The sequence below is a fragment of the Miniopterus natalensis genome, chromosome 1 (genome assembly GCF_054644295.1).
Source record: "Miniopterus natalensis isolate mMinNat1 chromosome 1, mMinNat1.hap1, whole genome shotgun sequence".
Classification (NCBI taxonomy): domain Eukaryota; kingdom Metazoa; phylum Chordata; class Mammalia; order Chiroptera; family Miniopteridae; genus Miniopterus; species Miniopterus natalensis.
Window position 1 is genome coordinate 199328391 of NC_142081.1, and position 18334 is coordinate 199346724.

At 55.8% G+C, this 18334-nt stretch overlaps 1 protein-coding gene across 2 annotated transcripts in view; it reads left to right on the forward strand.

The window, feature by feature from the left end:
- Positions 1–18334, forward strand: part of SORCS2 (sortilin related VPS10 domain containing receptor 2) — a 249520-nt gene that overhangs the window by 204481 nt on the left and 26705 nt on the right. For both annotated transcript variants that reach the window (XM_087828373.1, XM_087828379.1), the window contains exons 6-12: positions 492–556; positions 1167–1285; positions 2111–2200; positions 10176–10352; positions 11349–11495; positions 15153–15255; positions 16888–16964. In XM_087828373.1, coding sequence (XP_087684499.1) covers positions 492–556; positions 1167–1285; positions 2111–2200; positions 10176–10352; positions 11349–11495; positions 15153–15255; positions 16888–16964 — 778 coding nt within the window. The remainder of the gene's footprint in view (positions 1–491; positions 557–1166; positions 1286–2110; positions 2201–10175; positions 10353–11348; positions 11496–15152; positions 15256–16887; positions 16965–18334) is intronic.

Sequence of the window (18334 nt, forward strand, 5' to 3'; positions counted from 1 at the left end):
GAGCAGTGCCTCTCCAGGGCCCGCGGTGCTGGCAGGCGGCCGGGAGCCCCGGGGTTAGGGGGAGAGGGTCCTGGAGGAAGCCTGGTTCACCTACTTACAGCCGAGCGCCTTTTGCTCCTCTGAGCCTGTTTCCTAATTTGCAAAATTAGGCCGCTATCTCAGGCCTGTCCCTGCCTCCTGAGCTCATTTTGATCAAAAACAAAACAAAATAAATAACAAAAACAAAACAAACCACACGCATCTCGTGGGAAAGTCTTCTGTAAAGAAGAGTGGATGGAACGCTCGGCCGAGCCCGAGCCCAGCCAGGCAGAAACCCTGCTCCCCCCGGGAGCCGTGGCATCTTGGAGAGGACTGGCCTCCAGCCCGCAGAGCGAGGGTGGCCTCGGAGGCAGGAGGCTGTGTGGCCGCATGGGGTGTGAGACACGGACCAGGCACCATGATGGGGTCAGGGACCCTATTCCTGAGGCCAACCTGAGCCCGTTCTTTCCCAGGTCTGAGTCTGGAGTGGGCGCCGAGCCTGACCTGGTCCACATGGAGGCCCATGACCCTGTAGGAGGTAAGCCAGGGCGAGGGAGGGGGCACAGACAGCTGTCCTTGAGGGTCCTCACCCTGCAGCCAGGCTCCCTGCGCCCATGTCAGCCGCTCGTCCTCGCTGACTGGTCCTGCCCACCCGACCTCACGTGCTAGGATGTGGCATAATTTTAAATGCCCTTTCCAGCTGGAGGTCCATGGAAGTCAGGGAGCTCCACTTGGGTGGAAAAGTCTATTAAGAGGGTGATCTGTTCTGGCCCCTGAGCACCGAGTGTTTCCTGCGCGCCCGGTCCCACCCCCGGTGCTTGCTGAGTGCTGACGGTGGGCCTCCAGTGGCTCCCCCCCCCCCCCCGTGGGGGAGTCCGAGGTGATCAAAAAGCGCTGCCCCTTGCCTGGTGGGGGCAGCAGACACAGTCGGCCCTTGGGCAAGCAGGGAGGGGGCGAGAGTGGAGGCCCCGCCTGTGTGCCAGGCCCTGCCCCGGCCACGGTCCCCTGCAGACTCGGGGGCGCTGCGCCTCCCCCGCCGGTTTCCGTTGGAGCGGACGAGCTCCGGGGAGGGCAGGCCCACGCTGGGCCGTGTCGGCGGCGGCTCCGTGTTGGAGATGCCATGTGCCCGCGCCTGCCGTCCCTCACAGGTGTTCAGTACATGACCGCCTCCATCCACAACTGCACCGGCAAGCGGCTGAGCGCCCCGTTCGCCGGCCCCATTGACCGCCGGTCTCTGATCCTGCAGGACGACTACATCTTCCTTAAGGTACCGTCGCTTCTGCTCTCGGAATCCGCCGCTAGGCCACGTGGAGTGTGAGCCTCTCGGGGGAAATGGAATCACCCAGACAGGAGGCCGTAGAATGGCTGTTTGACTTCCAAGGGCTGCTTAATTCAGCGTCCCCCGCCCTGTGGCCATGGCTGCAGGCCCCCAACGCCCCTCAAAGCCGAGCCCTGGGCCGGGTGTGCTCCCCTCCTGCCTTCCCCAGCAGAGCCTCCCACAGCGGGGGCCCCACCCACACTCATTTCGCTCCATTGGGTTCTGGTGACTCTGGAACTGTCTCTGGCCGTTGCCCTTGGCTGCCAGGCACCAGCTGTCCACAGCCCAGTGACCAGGACCCTGCTGACTGGACACACAGGAACTCAGGTCATAGTTGGGACCACCCTCAGAAACCACGGGGTCTGACATTCAGGAACTTCTGTGAACAATTGGTCATACCCCTTCTTGATTACTTCTTCTGGGGTGAGGAGCACAATCCTTCCAAAACAACCTCTCCCCTCTCCCCGAGCTCAGATCTTAGAAAGTTCATTCCACCTGGCTCTGTAACCCAGCTGCAGGGAAACAAGGTGTTGGCAGAGCAGGAGGAAAGAGATTAGTTCTGACTGAAGGGGGTGGACAAAGATTCTCAGAGGAGGGGCGTTTGGTATGGGGCTTTGAAGGGCGAATAGGAGTTTGTCTACTTCAGGCAGGGCAGGTATAAGCAAAGTAAAAGGGCATTTTTTTTCACGAGCTGAATATATAGTTTTTCATTCATGAGGATCTCGCTTGAAAGGAAACCTAGCCCCTCAAAAACATGCTTCTCCTTCCTGTTAGGCAACCTCAGCCAACCAGACCAAATACTACGTGTCTTATCGTCACAATGACTTTGTCCTGATGAAGCTACCGAAGTACGCATTACCAAAGGTGAGAGGTTTCCTCGAGGCCCCTGTGGTCACCTCCTGAGCTTGTGCTCACTCGTGGGCAGTGGGACTCCTGCACAGATGTCTGGTGAACCCGGGTCAGGACAGACAAGAGCAAGTGTGGCCGGGCTTCCTCCAGCTGCTCTCCCCTCCCTACCCCGCTCTGGCCTCACACGTGCCCAGCTTTGTCCACTCTCAGGGCCTCTGCCGCACTCTTCCCTCTGCCAACCTGTCTTTCCCCAGAGGGGCTGTTTCAGGAGAGACGTCACTTGCCAGTGACCCTCCAGGCTGGTCTAGGCCTCCCTTTCCTGCTGGCATCCCTCCCTTCTCTTTCCTGACACCCAGGGTGCTAGGGACCCCCTGTGTTGGTCTCCTGCTTTCAGCTAGAGTTTTGAGAGATGGGGGCAGTTTCTGTTTTATTAACCTCTGCTTTCCCACTGCCAGTGTGGTGCCTGGCACATAGTAGGTGCTCAATTAACGCTACGTCCTTCCCCTTGCTTGGAGAGACAAAAATGGGGGACCCAGGAGCTGCCCTGTCCCTGCTCCAGGCCCTACCTGGGGACTGATCTCCACAGCCCCTCCCTGCTCATATGTTATTGCCGTTTTACAAGGCAGGTGATTGACATTCAGAGAGGCTGAGTAACCTGTCTGAGGTGGCACAGCAAGTTAGAACCCAAGCGGGGCCAAACCCAAGCCTGCGTGGGTCTGAAACCAGCCTCGTGCTCCCTCTCCCTCTGGAGGCTGTCCCATGGCCCTCTTTGCAGCTCCCCACTCCACGTGCATGATTTAGAACACAGACTGCTGCACCCTGCCTCCCACACATATTCACAGAGCAGGTGCAAGCAAGCGTGCTGGGAAGTGGTGCTGCCGCCGTTCCCTGCCTCTCGTGGCTTTTACAGAGAGAAATCAGGCAGAAAATCAAGTTGCAGACAGATGGGTAAGATATTCGCAAGTTGTGATTTGTGCTGTGAAGGGAACTAAAGGCAGAGACAGAATGATGGAGGGTCCTCGAGGGGGATATTTCCTCTGAAGCCCAAAGGTGGGCAGGGAGCTATTGAGGTGGAAGGCAGAGCATGTGCAAAGGCCCTGGGGCAGGAGAGAGCCTGGCTGTAGGGCCCAGAGTGAGGGTGGTGAGAGGAGACAGACCTCTGGGTCCTGCAAGCCTCGGGGCAGTGGATTGTTGTGAAAGGGAAGGAAGGAAATTAAAGGAGAGACACAAAAGGAGCAGGCTTAACACATTAACTCCAGGCCTGCTGAGCTGAGTAAGTAAAAGCTAATGGTTTCACTCAGGACAGCTGCATCCCTGGCGGAGGGGACTTTTCAGCTTCTGAGGACCTTTTCCTCCACCCCCAGGGGCTGCAGCATCGGTGTCCTCTGTCCTGGGCCCTTGTCCTGGTGGTGGGTTAGGTGGACACCAGAGTCCCTTCCTGTCCCTCCGGCTTTGGGACCTGGACCCTGGGCTGCTGCCTGTCTCCTGGGAAAGTGTGGTTGGGTCAGCAGCCAGGCCGTTTCTGAGGATGTTCTGCGGGGCCCATGGCACAGCACAGCTCCTGTGACCGTGGGCGTGGGGCACCTCCCTGGACCCCGGGGCCGCACGCAGGGATGGTACACATGCGTTTCTCCACGTGCTCGGGGGGATCTGCAGGAACCGCCGCCGTGGGCCCCACGGCAGGCCCCGGACGTGTTCTCACCTGCCAGCTTCTCTCTTCCTCCCTGCCGTGGAAATGAGGCCATGGAAGTGAGTCGTGAGGCCATGAGAGAAGATAGAGCCCCCACATTGGAAGTGGGGGACAGAAATGAGAGGCTTCCGTGCCCCTCATGTCATTCAGTTGCAAGGGAACACGAAGGACCCATTTGGGTCTGTGTCATTTGCTCTGGTACTAAGTGTCCACGCTCAGAGGCCCATGTCCAGGACCCAGTAGTGGGCTGCTGAGGATGACAGCGGAGTCAGGCTGCTCTCAGGGAACCCCCCCCAGAGCCCACATACGGTCCTCGAGACCACATCTGGTCCTGCTGAGGACTTTGTCCAGCGGGAGAGAGGGTCCTCCTTCCTCCTCACCAAATTCAGGGGAGCAGCTGGACCCCAGTGTTTGCCACCAACAACTTGTAGAACTGACTCATTGAATTTCCTAATCAGATTCTGTCGTTCTGCGGTGCATTTGTAACTCTTGCCTATTTCCTTCCCCTAAACTACCCCGGTGTTGTTTTTTCTTTCATTGCCTGAGTAGCATCATGAAAACAATAGACGTCAGAGCAGAGGGGACTCACCCACAGCCTCCCTCCCCCGGTGGCCACGTGCCAGAGCTGATCAGAGCAGGCCCTCCGTCGCCAGCCTGCTTGCACATGACAGTGTAGCAGGAGAATTTCTCAGAACAGTACATGACCCCCACGTTAAGTGACGGCAGGGCTCTCGCCGAGGAGACTGCGTACCTGTAGCTCAGCCAGATCCCTTGTGGGTAGGCACCTGGGTCGTCTCTGTTTTTCATAGTTAGAAACAGTGCCGCGACGCACGGAATTGTGCCTGCGGGGACTTCTCCTATTTTCTCAAGTGATAGTCTACGAGGAACTTCTGGACAAGGGATGGAAGTATTCGTGTAGCTCAGTTCCTTCCTAAAGGGCTCCATCTTGCTGCTGGTGAAGTTAGACCACTTTTCACGCAGCTTTGCCGGACTGTGTTGTATCATCTGTTTCCTTCTACAGTACTTGAGATAGTGTAAGTGATGCCGTTCTGCTGTTTAATTCACCTATGTGACAGCTGTGAAGGGTGAACAGTTTTATTCCATTTATCAGTATCCTTTGCTTGAATTATTTACTAGTAATGTGTGTTTTTTTTAAATACTCCTGTTTTCTAACAGGAAAAAGATAGGTAAAGGCTATAAACTGACAAAAGAGCATGAGAGTCGAAATAACTGTCAATTATATTAAAAAAATGCGTAAGCATAAAGTAAATGCAGATTTACTTTCAATGTCCCTTTATTTGTAATAAGTTTATATAAAGTGAAATAAAATTCATTGGGCATAAGAATGAAGGTGGAAGTGACATCAGAGGCAAGGATGGAGTCAGGGCAGCAGGAGTCCTCACCAAGACCACAGCTACAGGACAGAAGCTGTCTCATGGAACTGCTGTGGACTCTGGAGCCTATTCAAAGGCTTGCAGCTCTCAGGGGAATGTTTGGACTGTAAGTCAGGTTAATTTCCATAATGTTAGCTCTCACTGTGCTTGTAGCTATCCATCCCCCGCCCCCAGCCCTGTGGTGGGCAGCTGTGCACATGTTCCCAGGGCAGCATGCACACAACTTGCAGGATCCAGAGTGGGCACAAGGACCTGTCGTCCAAATATCGGGAGTCTGTGCTCTGGCTCTTGACTGATGCGTTTGACCATGAAGGGGTATGTACATCCCACCTGGCAGTCATTGTTGCAACCACTACTGGCTGAAGCAGCTTCCAGGGAATTTAAAGTGTTTTACCTACTTTGTTTTCCTTCTTTTTCCCTATGAGAGTCAGATATTTAAGGACTAGGACATTCAAAAGCTACCACATACATGGAAGAATTTAGAAAGTCCCCATGCATGCCCAGGGGAAAGTTCAGGCTAGGAAAAGACCTAAAAAGAACCTAAATTTACACCTCATGCTGGTCCCTGGTACAGAGACAGCCTACAACAATCAAAAACAGAAACAGAAACAAAATAGCAAACCCTGGGGAAGAATCTGATTTCCATAGTTACCACATTATTGTATTCAATGTTCAGTTTTCAACAACAACAAAAAATCGAGTCATACAAAGAGTATGATGCATTGGAAGGGAAAAAATAAACCAACAGAAATTGTTCCTGAGAAAGAGTGGATGGCAGACCTACTAGACAAAGACTTTAATACCACTATCTTTTAGGATGCTCAAAGAACTGAAGAAAAATATGGAGGAAGTCAAGAAAACAATGTGTAGACAAGTTGGAAATATCACTGGAATAGATAGAAAATATAGAAAGGAACCAAAAGAAATTATGAAACTCTAAAAAGAATAACAATTGAAATGGAAAATCCACTAGAGGGATTCAAAAGCAAATTTAAGCAGACAGAATAAAGAATCAGAGAACTTGAAGAAAGGACAATTGAAACTATTGAGTCTGAAGAACAGAAAGAAAAAAGATTGGAAAAAAGTGAACACCATCTAGGGAACCTGTAGGGTAACATCAGATGAACCAACATACTCATTGTGGGAATTCCAGAGGGGAAGAGATTTCATAAAGATTATTTCATAAAGATTATTAAAGAAATAGTGGCCAAAAACGTACCAAAATTGATGAAAGACATGAATATAAATATCTAAAAAGGTGATGAATCCCAAACAGTATAAACATAAAGAAACCCACATCAAGACATCAGACTGTTGAAAGACAAGGAAAGAATATTGAAAGCAGCAAGAGAGAAGCAAGTTGTCACATGCAAGAGATCCTCCATAAGATTTTAAGGAGATTTCTCATCAGAAACCTTGGCGGGCAGTACACAGTGAGTTGATATATTCAAAATGCTGAAACAGCCTGATGAGGTGTTGATTCCATAGGCTGTTCTATGGATTTTATAGAAAGATCTATGGGGAACATTTCCCCTTCGTACTTATGAAAATGTTTTTAAACTTTACAAAATTACCTCTTTAAAATGTATTCACTAGAACTAATAGAATATACAAGTATCTATACCACGTCTACGTGCTTGCCTCTCCACTCCTCCTTTCCAGGGCAGTCTCACTTCCTCAGTCCTCAAGGGAACCACTGTGGAAGCTCTTGAAGACTTTCAACATCCATTCTGCCTCTTCATCTTAGTTTAATAAATCCCACAGTTTAGCTGGTACATTGCTTCCCACCTAAAAGACTACATTTCTCAGCTTCCCGTGCAGCTACTGTGGTCCTGCTTCTAAAACATGACCAGTGAGATGTAAGTGGAGTTGTCATGGGAGACTTCTCAGAACCCTCCTTTGAAGGCAGGGCTTTCTCTCCCTCTTTCCTGCCTCCTTCCTGATATGATGTTGATGTGATGGCTGGAGCTCTAGCAATCATCTTGGACCATGAAGGCAAGAGCCTTATGATGAGACAGTGGGATAGTGGCTCAGAAGGAGCCTCTGTCCCTAGTCTCTGCAGAGCTTCCAGACTGGACTTTCTACATCTGGGCTGCTTTTACGTACAAGAGAAATAAGCTTCTGTCTTAGTCAAGTCCACTTTTTACCCCAGGTTCAGTTACTTACAGTGAAACCTAATTAATTCTACCTGATAACAAATATTGGCCACCTTGGTGTTTCCGTCTACCTATTTCTACAGGCCGTACAGCTAAATACGTAAAACACATACGCAGATACGTGATTGATTTTTATGTTTTTTATTTAAAAAATGGAGTCAACAAATGTCTTGGCCTCTCACTTTTCTTTTTTAAAAAACAGAGTAGCAAATGCAAATTTGAACAGAAATTGCATATTACTTATCACTCTCCAATCTGCAAAGGTTTCAAAAAGACCATTCTCGATACTGGCCTGAAGTGAAGTGAGTGCCCTCTGCCCTGCTGGCTGAAGGAACTAATGATATAAACTCTCAGGACGGAAACGTCACCACATGCAGCAAGGGCTTTAAAGTGTTCCCGCTATCCGCGCCCATCCTCATAATCTGACCTACAGGGGTGTCCATGACTGTTTTACACATAAATATGGGAGGCACGAAAGGCTCGTCAGCCGGGAAACAGTCATGAAACATGGCATGTCCACGGAACGGAATACCAGGCGGTCATAAAAGTGGTGCCTATCAGTAATTTTCATGACAGGGGTGTGCTCCCCACATGCAGTGAAAGAACGAGCTACATGCCACACAAGAGAAATGGAGGCTTCACACTCGGAACAGCCCCGAAGTCCTCACCTTAAAAAGTTAGTCTCAGGTCTCTCCGGAGGTGGCACTGTCGGCGACTTTTAGTCACGTTAGTCATTTTCCTTTGTTCTCGAGTTGAGTGAACATTTATCCAGCTGTGGAGGAGACAGGCCTGGAAGTGCAGTAACCGTAAATACTGAATACTCACGGTGCCACCGAGGCCGGCCACTCCCTGAGCTCGGAGCCAGCGTGACCCGGGCCCACGAGGCACCCTCCTTGTTGAAGCAACAGAATGACCAGTACCCCAGTGGACGCAGTGCATGTGGCCCGTGGCCAAGCACGGAGAAATGAGGGGGGCGGGGAGGGGCAGAGAGCAGGGCAGTGATAACCCTGCTCCCCGAGCCAGGTTACCCCTGCGTCCTTCCGACTCCTTCCACCCTGTTGTCCCACGTCACAGATGGGAACTGCCAGGCCCTGCGTCTCGGACCTCTGGGAACCTCCCCTGGCCCCAGCCTCTTGGTTCCAGTCATTTCTGTGGGTTAGATTTATATCTGTAGACAGAGGGCCCACCTGCGCTGCTGGGGTCCTCCCTGAGCAAGGTGGACAGTGGGTGCTCCCCGAGGTGCACAGTGGGTGTGTCACAGCCGTGTCCCTTCTCTACACAGCCTCTTCCTTTAACCTCACAGCACAGGGACCTGGCCAGGCGGGAGGGGAAGGGGCATTCGCCAGCCTGTGCCCCACCCAGGCAGCCACTGATTTGCTGTCACCTGAAGGCCATGTGGGGCTGGACAGAATAGGGACTCCATCTATTATTAGAAAAAAAGAACCACCTTCTCCATGCCCCAACCTCAGTTGAGAAAACAGGGGGAGCCGGTCCCCAGACCACACAGCCACGTGCAGTGGCCAAGGGGCCGTTTCTGCACCCGGCTCAGCCCCTGCGTCCTGGCAGCCCTGTTGCCAGAGGGCAGTAAAAGCTCTGAGTGACAGAAGGCAAGGTGACAGGCGCTGGAGAGTAAGAGCTCCTGATGGGACAAAATGGGCCTGGGCGGGCGCCTTCCCGCGGCTCCCACGCAGCACTTGGCTCCCACGCAGGGAGAGGGGAGAGAAGCAAGAATCCAGGTTAACCCCAGCTCCTTTCCTTCCTTTCATTCGCCTGCGTCTCGCTTTGCTTCTGATCTGTAAATCTGGCGCCAAAACCCGAGACTCCTGCCACGTTCGCTCAAGAGCCGCCTGACCCTCCTGCTCCCAGAGGGAAACTGAGGCCAGGAGCCTGGGCCTCCGCTGCTCACCTCCTCAGGGCAGCCCTCTGCCCTGTGCTGGGGGCCCACCCTCAGCCCCCACCGTCCCTGGGCTGCCTGCTGCGGAGACCTGTGGGGGCCGTGCTGGGTGTGAGCCTGGTGGGGCCAGGGATGGGGGAGACCCAAGGCTGTGGCCCAGCGCTCAGCGTGGGCAGGCACGTGGCAGGCGGTGATGACATCCCTGGACGTGAGGCTGGGGTGAATGAATTCATTCCTCCCGCGTGGACATTCCCCAAGGGCAGAGACCACAATGGGCTCCAACCGAGGACACTGCAGTAGGCGCCTAATGAACACAAGCCAAATGGATGAGCAGTGAGGGAAGGGGGTTCGGGAAGGACACGCACCCCCATCTCCCATCGGGTGCATCCGACAATCTATGGGTGCATGGAGGAGTCCTCCCACTGTAGGGACAGATGAACAGACAGCCTGACCTGGGCCGGCAGGAGGCAGCCTCACTGTACGGTGCCCTGAGCCTGGCCTCCCTCCTGCGGCCCAGGGTAGAGGGTCAGACTGTCACCCCACTTTTAAGGTGGGAAGATGGAGGCCCAGGCAGGTAAAGGGACTTGTCCAAGGCCACAGAGCTGAGAGGGAGGAACAGAGGTGAACATCCCCTGGGGTGGGCTTTGCTCTCCCCCCAGCCCTCCCCCCACCTCTGACCCTGTGGCCCCCCCCCCGCTTCTGACCCTGGGCCTCCCCCCGCTTCTGACCCTCTGCCCTCCCCCCCACTGCCTCTGACCCTCTGCCCTCCCCCAGCTGCCCCTGACCCTCTGCCCTCCCCCAGCTGCCCCTGACCCTGTGCCTCCCCCTGCTTCTGACCCTCTGCCCCCCCCCCCAGGACCTGCAGATCATCAGCACGGACGAGAGCCAGGTGTTCGTGGCGGTGCAGGAGTGGTACCAGACGGACACCTACAACATGTACCAGTCGGACCCGAGCGGCGTGTTCTACTCGCTGGTGCTGGAGGACGTGCGCAGCTCCCGGCAGGCCGAGGGGGTGATCGTGGACATCCTGGAGGTGGGACCCCGGGCCCCGTCCCCCCTGCCCCTGCCCCCCTTCTCTAATGCGATGCCTCACAGTCCTGCAAATATTCCCTAAAGGATCAAATATTTGAGGGGTGTGGCCGTCCAAGGGGGTGCTATGCAGGTGCTTTTAGGGCAAGAGGGACTTATTCCTTCTGATGGAATTTGAAATGTGGCGAGGACAGTTTTTGTGACTCAGGTCTACCAACAAGAAGAATGGGATTCGCAGGGGGGGTGACATTTTGCTGAACTGGGGTTTGGCGTCGGTGGTCCCTGTTACCCACTGGACCACAAGGGATCATCTGTGAAGCCGTTCGGGCTCCCACGACCTGCTCAGAGCCTGGCCGAGGCCGGGGTTGGCCCCAGGGACAGAGGCTGTGCCCCCCACTCTGCCTCGGGCCCTCTGAGCACCTGCTGCTCCTTTCTCCCTCTCAGCCTCTCCCCTGCCCAGGTCTCCCTTCCCTCTCCCTCTGTCTGAGTATCTGATGTCTGTCTGGCTCCTTCTCACTCTCTCTGTCTCTCTCCCTTGACCCCTTTAGCTCCTCTCTCTCCTTCTAAATGTGGAGCCCTGGCCCGGCCAGCGTGGCTCAGCGGTTGAGTGTCGACCCTTGAACCGGGAGGTCACAGTTCGATTCCCAGTCAGGGCACATGCCTGGCTCGATCCCCAGGAGGGGCCTGCAGGAGGCAGCCGATCAGTGACTCTCATCATTGATGTTTTTCTCTCCCTCTCTTTTCCTCTCTCTGAAATTAAAAAGATACTTTAGAAAATAAAGAAAAATAAAAAATAAATATGGATCCCGGGGCCTTCCAGCAAGTGGCTGTGGCCACGTTGGGACACAGCCATTGCAAAGTCAGCCCCGGCTCCAGGGCTGTCGTCGGGGCGGATAAGCCGTGTGCACAGAGCTCTTGGCGAGGGCCTGGAGCATGGGGACGCCCGGCCGTCGGAGGGCTCCGGACGGGTCTCCACAATCCTTTTGTGCCTCTATGGCAGGTGCACGGGGTGAAAGGAGTCTTCCTGGCCAACCAGAAAGTCAATGGGAAGGTGATGACGCTTATAACCTACAACAAGGGCCGCGACTGGGATTACCTGCGGGCGCCCAGCGTGGACATGAACGGAAAGCCGACCAACTGCAAGCCCGTGAGTGTCTCCAGCACGCGCTGTGGGCGGGGCGAGCGGCGTTGCTGAAGGGACCTGAAGGTAAAGATGGTGACATCTGAGAGGGGCCATCTGAGAGATGGGGACCGCCCATGTCGCCGGGCGCGGTGGACGGGATCACGGGAACTCCCTGCCTCACAGGAATTAAGAGGAGGCCAGAGAGGGAGACGTGTGGCCGTGAGCTCCTGCCACAACATCTCCGTGTAGCAAACCCCCAAACAGCACTCGGGGTCCTCCAGACCTGTGTCTGGGCTCAACCGGGCACCTGGTCACACACCTAGGGGCGGGCTGATCTGGGGGATCTGCTCCGTCGCCTGGCATCCCCCTCCTAGGACAGCCCAGGGACGGTCTCAGGGCCATAGCAGAGGGTGAGCCGAAGCTGGCAGCCCTTGGCAAGCCTGCTGAGTTCCATCTCTCAAATCCCACTGGCGACGTCGAGGGCCAGGAGTGCACTCTGCCTGGAGGTGGGGGTGCGGGGCCATAGCCCAGATGCCACAAGTTCCAGCCCCACCCGGGGTGCCCTTCTAATGAGTAGAAGTGTAGGCTGCCCAGTGTCGTGGCTGCCTTGGGGGCGGGGAGTGCTGGTTTTCCCTGGAGCCCTTGCTTGGGCACCAGGAGATCTGGGTGGCACGCAGGCCAGTGCCTGTGAGGATAGAAACACAGCCCTAAGGGACCCTGGCCTGAGGTGGGCACTCGGGGAGCAGCAGGTGTGAGGGGGAAAGAGGCTGAAGGGACCACATGTGCCTGGCCTGAGGCAGGCTGCTCGGGCCCCATGGGGCCCGCCTCTCCTTGCTCCCCAAAACTCATCACCACCGGCATCCTTGGCCCTTCCCCAGCGGGGGCCACCCAGAGCGGGAGCAGGGCCCACAGCTGGAGCTGCACAGAGCTGCCGTCTCAGGTCCCCAGTGACTGTGTGAGCTCGGCCAGGCCAGTCGGTGCTCCGAGGCTTTGTTGAAAAGGAAGGAAGGTGGCATGTGGTGAGAATGAATGAAACACACAGACCTGGCACAGAGCAGGCAGGCGGGGGCAAGCAAATCCCTCCCTCACGCTGCCCCCTTCCCCACGCTGTCCCATAGCAAACTCCTACTGACGCCTGAAAACCCTGCCCAGATGTTCCCTCCACTGAGAAGCCTTCATGGGTCATACTCGCTTCTCTGCCTGTTTCTTTGGCCGCAAAGCCCCTCCCAGGCAAGGATATGCTCTGGGGATGCCAGAGCCCACCCGCCGCTCTGTAAAGAGAGTAACAGTGCCTGTTTTTCGGGGCCCCAGGACCATTGTGCGGGAACAATCCAGACAGAATCAGCTCCTCCTTCCTTCCCAAGAGGGAATGCTGGCCCCATGTGGGCTCTGTGGAAGCCTCCCCCCGGGCAGGGACACCCCTTCCCGACCTGGGCTGACCCCCCAGCCAGGGGCCTGTTGCTCCCTCTGCCTGAGCCCGTCTCCTGATGAGAATGGAGAATAATAGCAGCCGTCGACCTACTTCCGAGAACAGTCACTGGGAGAGGGCTCGTTTCTGTAGCATCGTCGGCAATGTTAAGCCCTATTAATCCCTCAAAGCAAGTTTTCTCTAAGAATAGAGTCTTGTCTTCAGTGATCAGCTCAGTAAGGACATAACCTTTGAGAGATTTATGTCCCGGCCTTAAAATAGTCCAGGTAGCAGCCAGGTGGCACGTGTGTGGCCCAGGCAGCCAGGCGAGACCCCGGTGAGCAGAGCAGAGGACAAGGTGCGGGAGCCCCGTGGGCATGAAAGGCACCCGTTGCAGCCGTGGCTCGGAGACGGTCCCCCTCTGTGTGGTTCCCCTCTGGGGGCCGGGGAGGGAGGGGGCCAGGGCGACCAGCATGGCCACCGCCTTCTCTGGCCGTGTCCTTACCCAGCCATGCATCCCGCGGTGAGCAGGGCGAACCCCACGTGAGGGCCTAGTTCTCATCATAAAAGGGGTTCCTGCTAATTGGAGAAAACTGGAAAAAACAGAAACGCGTAAAGAGAGAGATGAGGTCCCACAGTCAGTGTGTCACCCAGACATAGCAAGGGTCGGGCGCTTGACCGGTTTTAGCTCATATGCAGGTTAGAAGGCCGTCCTCGGGTCCTGACACGCGCTCGATGTCCCTGTCTGGCGTTTCCCCTTCGCTCCGGGTCACCAGTACTTTCCTGGCCATTGACTGGCTCTGCTGGGAGATTTCCTTTGCTGATGGGGACACGAGGGGCCTTTTTAAGCCGTTGAGGGAGCGATCAGACCTGCTTTAGGGTGACGGGTTGTGCTTGGGGGTGATTTTGAGTCTGTCTGCGTCTCTCTGCAGAGTGGAAACCCGTTTGTTTTGCAGCGCGTGGCACCTCCTCAGACTTGGGCTGAGTCGGGGAGCAGGTGTCGGCTGCCGGGGGAGAGGCCTGAAGGTTCTCACCAAAATTAACTCCGCAGCCTGCCTGTCGTTCCTGAGAACTCGGGAGAAATTCAGAAGGAGCCGTGGCTCCCCATCAGGCTCCCGCGGGGCTGTCCCCGGGGTGACTCAGTGACCAGGCCCCCCGGCCAGGGTCCCCCGTCTTCCCCACGGAGGGTCTGCAGCCTTCCGCGGGCGCCTCTGCATTTGGGCGGAGCCTCCTTCCAGCCGAACTCGCCGCCTTTTATTTCTTCCTTTGTGTTCACAGCTTTATTGCGACACAACTCGCATCCCATACGATTCGCCCAGTTCAGTGTCCAGTTCAGTGGTTTTTAGTGCCTTCGTGGAGTTGTCACCCGTGACCACAGTCCACCACGTCCCCCCTAAAGTACCTCTGTATCCTTTCTCCCCATCACCGCTGTCCCCCTGTCACCGCTGTCCCCCTGTCACCGCTGTCCCCCTGTCACCGCTGTCTCCCTGTCCCGCCCCCGCCCCTGGCGATGGCTTGTCTCTCTCTGTGCAGGCCCCCTGCTCCGACATCCCACACACGTGGGGTGCAGCCAGCACATTTTTAGACCTGGGAACAGACAATAAAGCTCATCTCCAACCGGATCAGGCCCTGGGGCTGCCCCCTTCCCTGCCCTCCTCCCTCCCAGCCCCCGGCTCCGGCTGACCCGGATCAATATCCAATTTATGAAACAGTTTCGTTTTTAACTTAGGAAAATCTGTCTAAAATGGACTCGGTTCATGGACCAGAAGAAAGCGCTATAAAAACATAAAATGAGAAGGGACAGCTCTGGGATGGGTTTTAGTCCGCGGTGTAACGCAGTAAAGACAATGGGATCTGGACCGACCCCGCTTGTCCTTCGTGCCCTGTGAGGGGGGGGACAGGCACTGCTGTCCCCGTTTCACACATGAGGAAACCCAGGCCCAAGTTTCCCATAAAATCAGCGGCACTTCTGAAGTTCCAGTTTGGATCTCTGGGTGCTCAGTCCTGTGGTATTTCTAAACTGGAGATGTTTTCAGAAAAAGAAAAAAAGAGAGGGCCAAGGAAATGATTACTTTTCTTATCGGTAAGAAGTTTAGGCAGAACCTTGTCTGGGGGACACTGGACCCCGACCGTCCCTGGAGGCTGTGCTGTGTTGATCGGTGATGCTGTGAGGAGGTTACTGCCCCTTTCCCAGAGAAAGGCACCGAGGCTCAGAGACACCCAGCAATTTCCCACCCACGTGCTAACTGTGGCTTCCTGTCCTCTCCTTGTAGCCCGACTGCCACCTCCACCTGCACCTGCTCTGGGCAGACAACCCCTACGTGTCAGGCACTGTGCACACCAAGGACACTGCCCCAGGCCTCATCATGGGAGCAGGTAAGAGGCTGCCTGAGGGAAGCTCTGTTCTCAAGGGTGAAACTTGCTGGCTATGGGCCTGGATAATGGTGTGTATATTGAGGGGCAATGATATCTCCAGGAAGCTCAGCTGTCATGGAAAAATGGGGGGGTGAATGCATGGCCCAGAGTGGGCACATGATACGTGTTGGCTGAGTGGGAAGGTGGGAGATGGATGGATGGATGGGTGATGGATGGATGGGTGGGGTGATGGATGGATGGGTGATGGATGATGGATGGATGGATGGATGGATGGGTGATGGATGGATGGATGGATGATGGATGGATGGATGGATGGATGGATGGATGGATGGATGGGTGGATGGATGATGGATGTATGGGTGATGGATGGATGGATGGGGGATGGATGGATGGATGGATGGATGGATGGATGGATGGATGATGGATGGATGGGTGATGGATGGATGGGTGATGGATGGATGATGGATGGATGGGTGATGGATGGATGGGTGATGGATGGATGATGGATGGATGGGTGATGGTGGATGGATGGATGGATGGGTGATGGATGGATGGATGGATGGGTGGTGGATGGATGGATGGATGGGTGATGGATGGATGATGGATGGATGGGTGATGGTGGATGGATGATGGATGGATGGATGGGTGATGGATGGATGGATGGATGATGGATGATGGATGGATGGATGATGGATGGATGGGTGATGGTGGATGGATGGATGGATGGATGGATGGGTGATGGATGGATGGATGGGTGATGGATGGATGATGGATGGATGGGTGATGGATGGATGGGTGATGGATGGATGATGGATGGATGGGTGATGGTGGATGGATGGATGGATGGGTGATGGATGGATGGATGGATGGGTGATGGATGGATGGATGGATGGGTGATGGATGGATGATGGATGGATGGGTGATGGATGGATGGATGGGTGATGGATGGATGGATGGATGGGTGATGGATGGATGGATGGATGGGTGATGGATGGATGATGGATGGATGGGTGATGGTGGATGGATGGATGGATGGGTGATGGATGGATGGATGGATGGGTGATGGATGGATGGATGGATGGGTGATGGATGGATGATGGATGGATGGGTGATGGTGGATGGATGATGAATGGATGGGTGATGGATGGATGGATGGATGATGGATGGATGGATGGGTGATGGATGGCTGGATGGATGACTGATGGATGGATGGGTGGGTGATGGATGGATAGATGGGTGATGGATGGATGGGTGAGTGGGTGGATGGATGGATGTGTCCTCTCAAACCTGTTCTCGACCACCACGCTACACGTCTTAATCTGGAACTAGACTCATCACCCGCAGGTCCCCTGAAGTGCCCAGCACTCTGTACCTGGGTCAGGCTGGAGCCGCTGAGACTGGCTTTCTCTGGGCAAGGTTAACCCTTTAACACACAAACTGGGATCAGGGTCCAAGCGAAGCAGTGACAGCAGGCCTGTCACTGTCAGACAGGGCATGCTGTTGGGTGTCTCTGCTCGTGGGAGATGTAGACCAGGCACAGGTGCCCCTTTCCAGGGACTTGTCTGACTCAGACCTTGGTAAGGGGGAAGCTGGTTGTTCCTCAAACAACCTACCCCTTTCTTTCCCAACCAGGTAACCTGGGCTCCCAGCTGGTGGAATATAAGGAAGAAATGTACATCACGTCCGACTGCGGGAACACCTGGCGGCAGGTAAGGTGGCAGGGAGGGGCCCGGCCCCCACCCCGTGCTGGTTCCGCTGAGATCCCAGGAGATGTGTCTGTTCGGTGACCCCTCCCCTCCCAGCCTGAGCGGCTGGACACACAGCTCCCTTTAGCAGATGTTACATCACCACTGGCCGAGCCTGCTGGCTGTCTGATGGCCACTGCTGAGGGCGATGGACCGCACATCGTCCCCACAGGCAGCCACGTGGGGACTCAAAGGCATGGGCTGAGTGCTTCCTGGAGGCCAAGAATTGGGGGCATGGAACACCCTGGGGTCCCGGCAGGGAGGCTACTGGGGGGACACAGAGTCACGGATGAGAAAGAGAGGACAGGGAGTGGAGGTTGGAGGGGCTGCAGTGAGCCTGGGGAGGGGAGCGAGGTGAGCCTGGGGACTGAGGTGAGCCTGGGGGCCCACAGTGAACCTGGGGGGGTCAAGGTGAGCCAAGGGGGCGAGGTGAGCCTGGAGGCCATGGTGAGCCTGGGGAACAGTGAACCTGGGAAACAGTGAGCCTGGGGGCCCGCAGTGAGCCTGGGGGGGTCAAGGTGAGCCTGGGAGCCGAGGTGAGCCTGGGGGTCAAGGTGAGGCTGGGGGCCGAGGTGAGGTGAGCCTGGGGGCCATGGTGAGCCTGGGGGGTCAAGGTGAGGCTGGGGGCCGAGGTGAGGTGAGCCTGGGGGCCCACAGTGAACCTGGGGGGGTCAAGGTGAGCCTGGGGGCCATGGTGAGCCTGGGGGGCCGCAGGGAGCCCGGGAGACATCCCTGGGGATGACCTGATGTCGCCAGGGGTCTGAGAGAAGGGAAGCAGGAGAGAAGGGAGCGGTGCAGGAGGTGCCCCCCTGCTCGTGCGGCGCCCACGGGGAGCTCACGTTCCCAGGCTGGAGGGGCCGCAGGCAACGCGGACACGGAGGCTGGTGGCTGACAAGTGCCCGGCAGCAGCGGCAGCCGCTCAGGAGCCGAACCCGGTGCCAGGAGGGGCCTGGCCCCCTCTTCACGCGCCACTTGTTTTCAGCAAAAAAAAAAAAAACAAGAGGCCCTGTTGTCCTGCCAGCTCCACGGAGTGACAGTTTCCACCGTAGACGCTTCAGAGCGTGCGCTGGATCTCCGCGTGCGTCTCCCCTTCCCGCCCCTGGAAGAGCTCGGGTTTAGGCCATTTTTTCGCACCCCGAGTTCCCCGGCCACAGCCCCTCTCTCAGGTTCATCCCCAGAGCACCCCGTCGCCTGCAGCCTTGAGGGAAGGTACCTGCACTTTTTAATGATATGCAGGAAACAAGGAATGTTGAAAAGGGCAGCAGAGATTTACCGTGTTGCAATATTTCTAAAGGTCACATCACCGTTTATTAGAGACGCCCCGGGTAGATTAG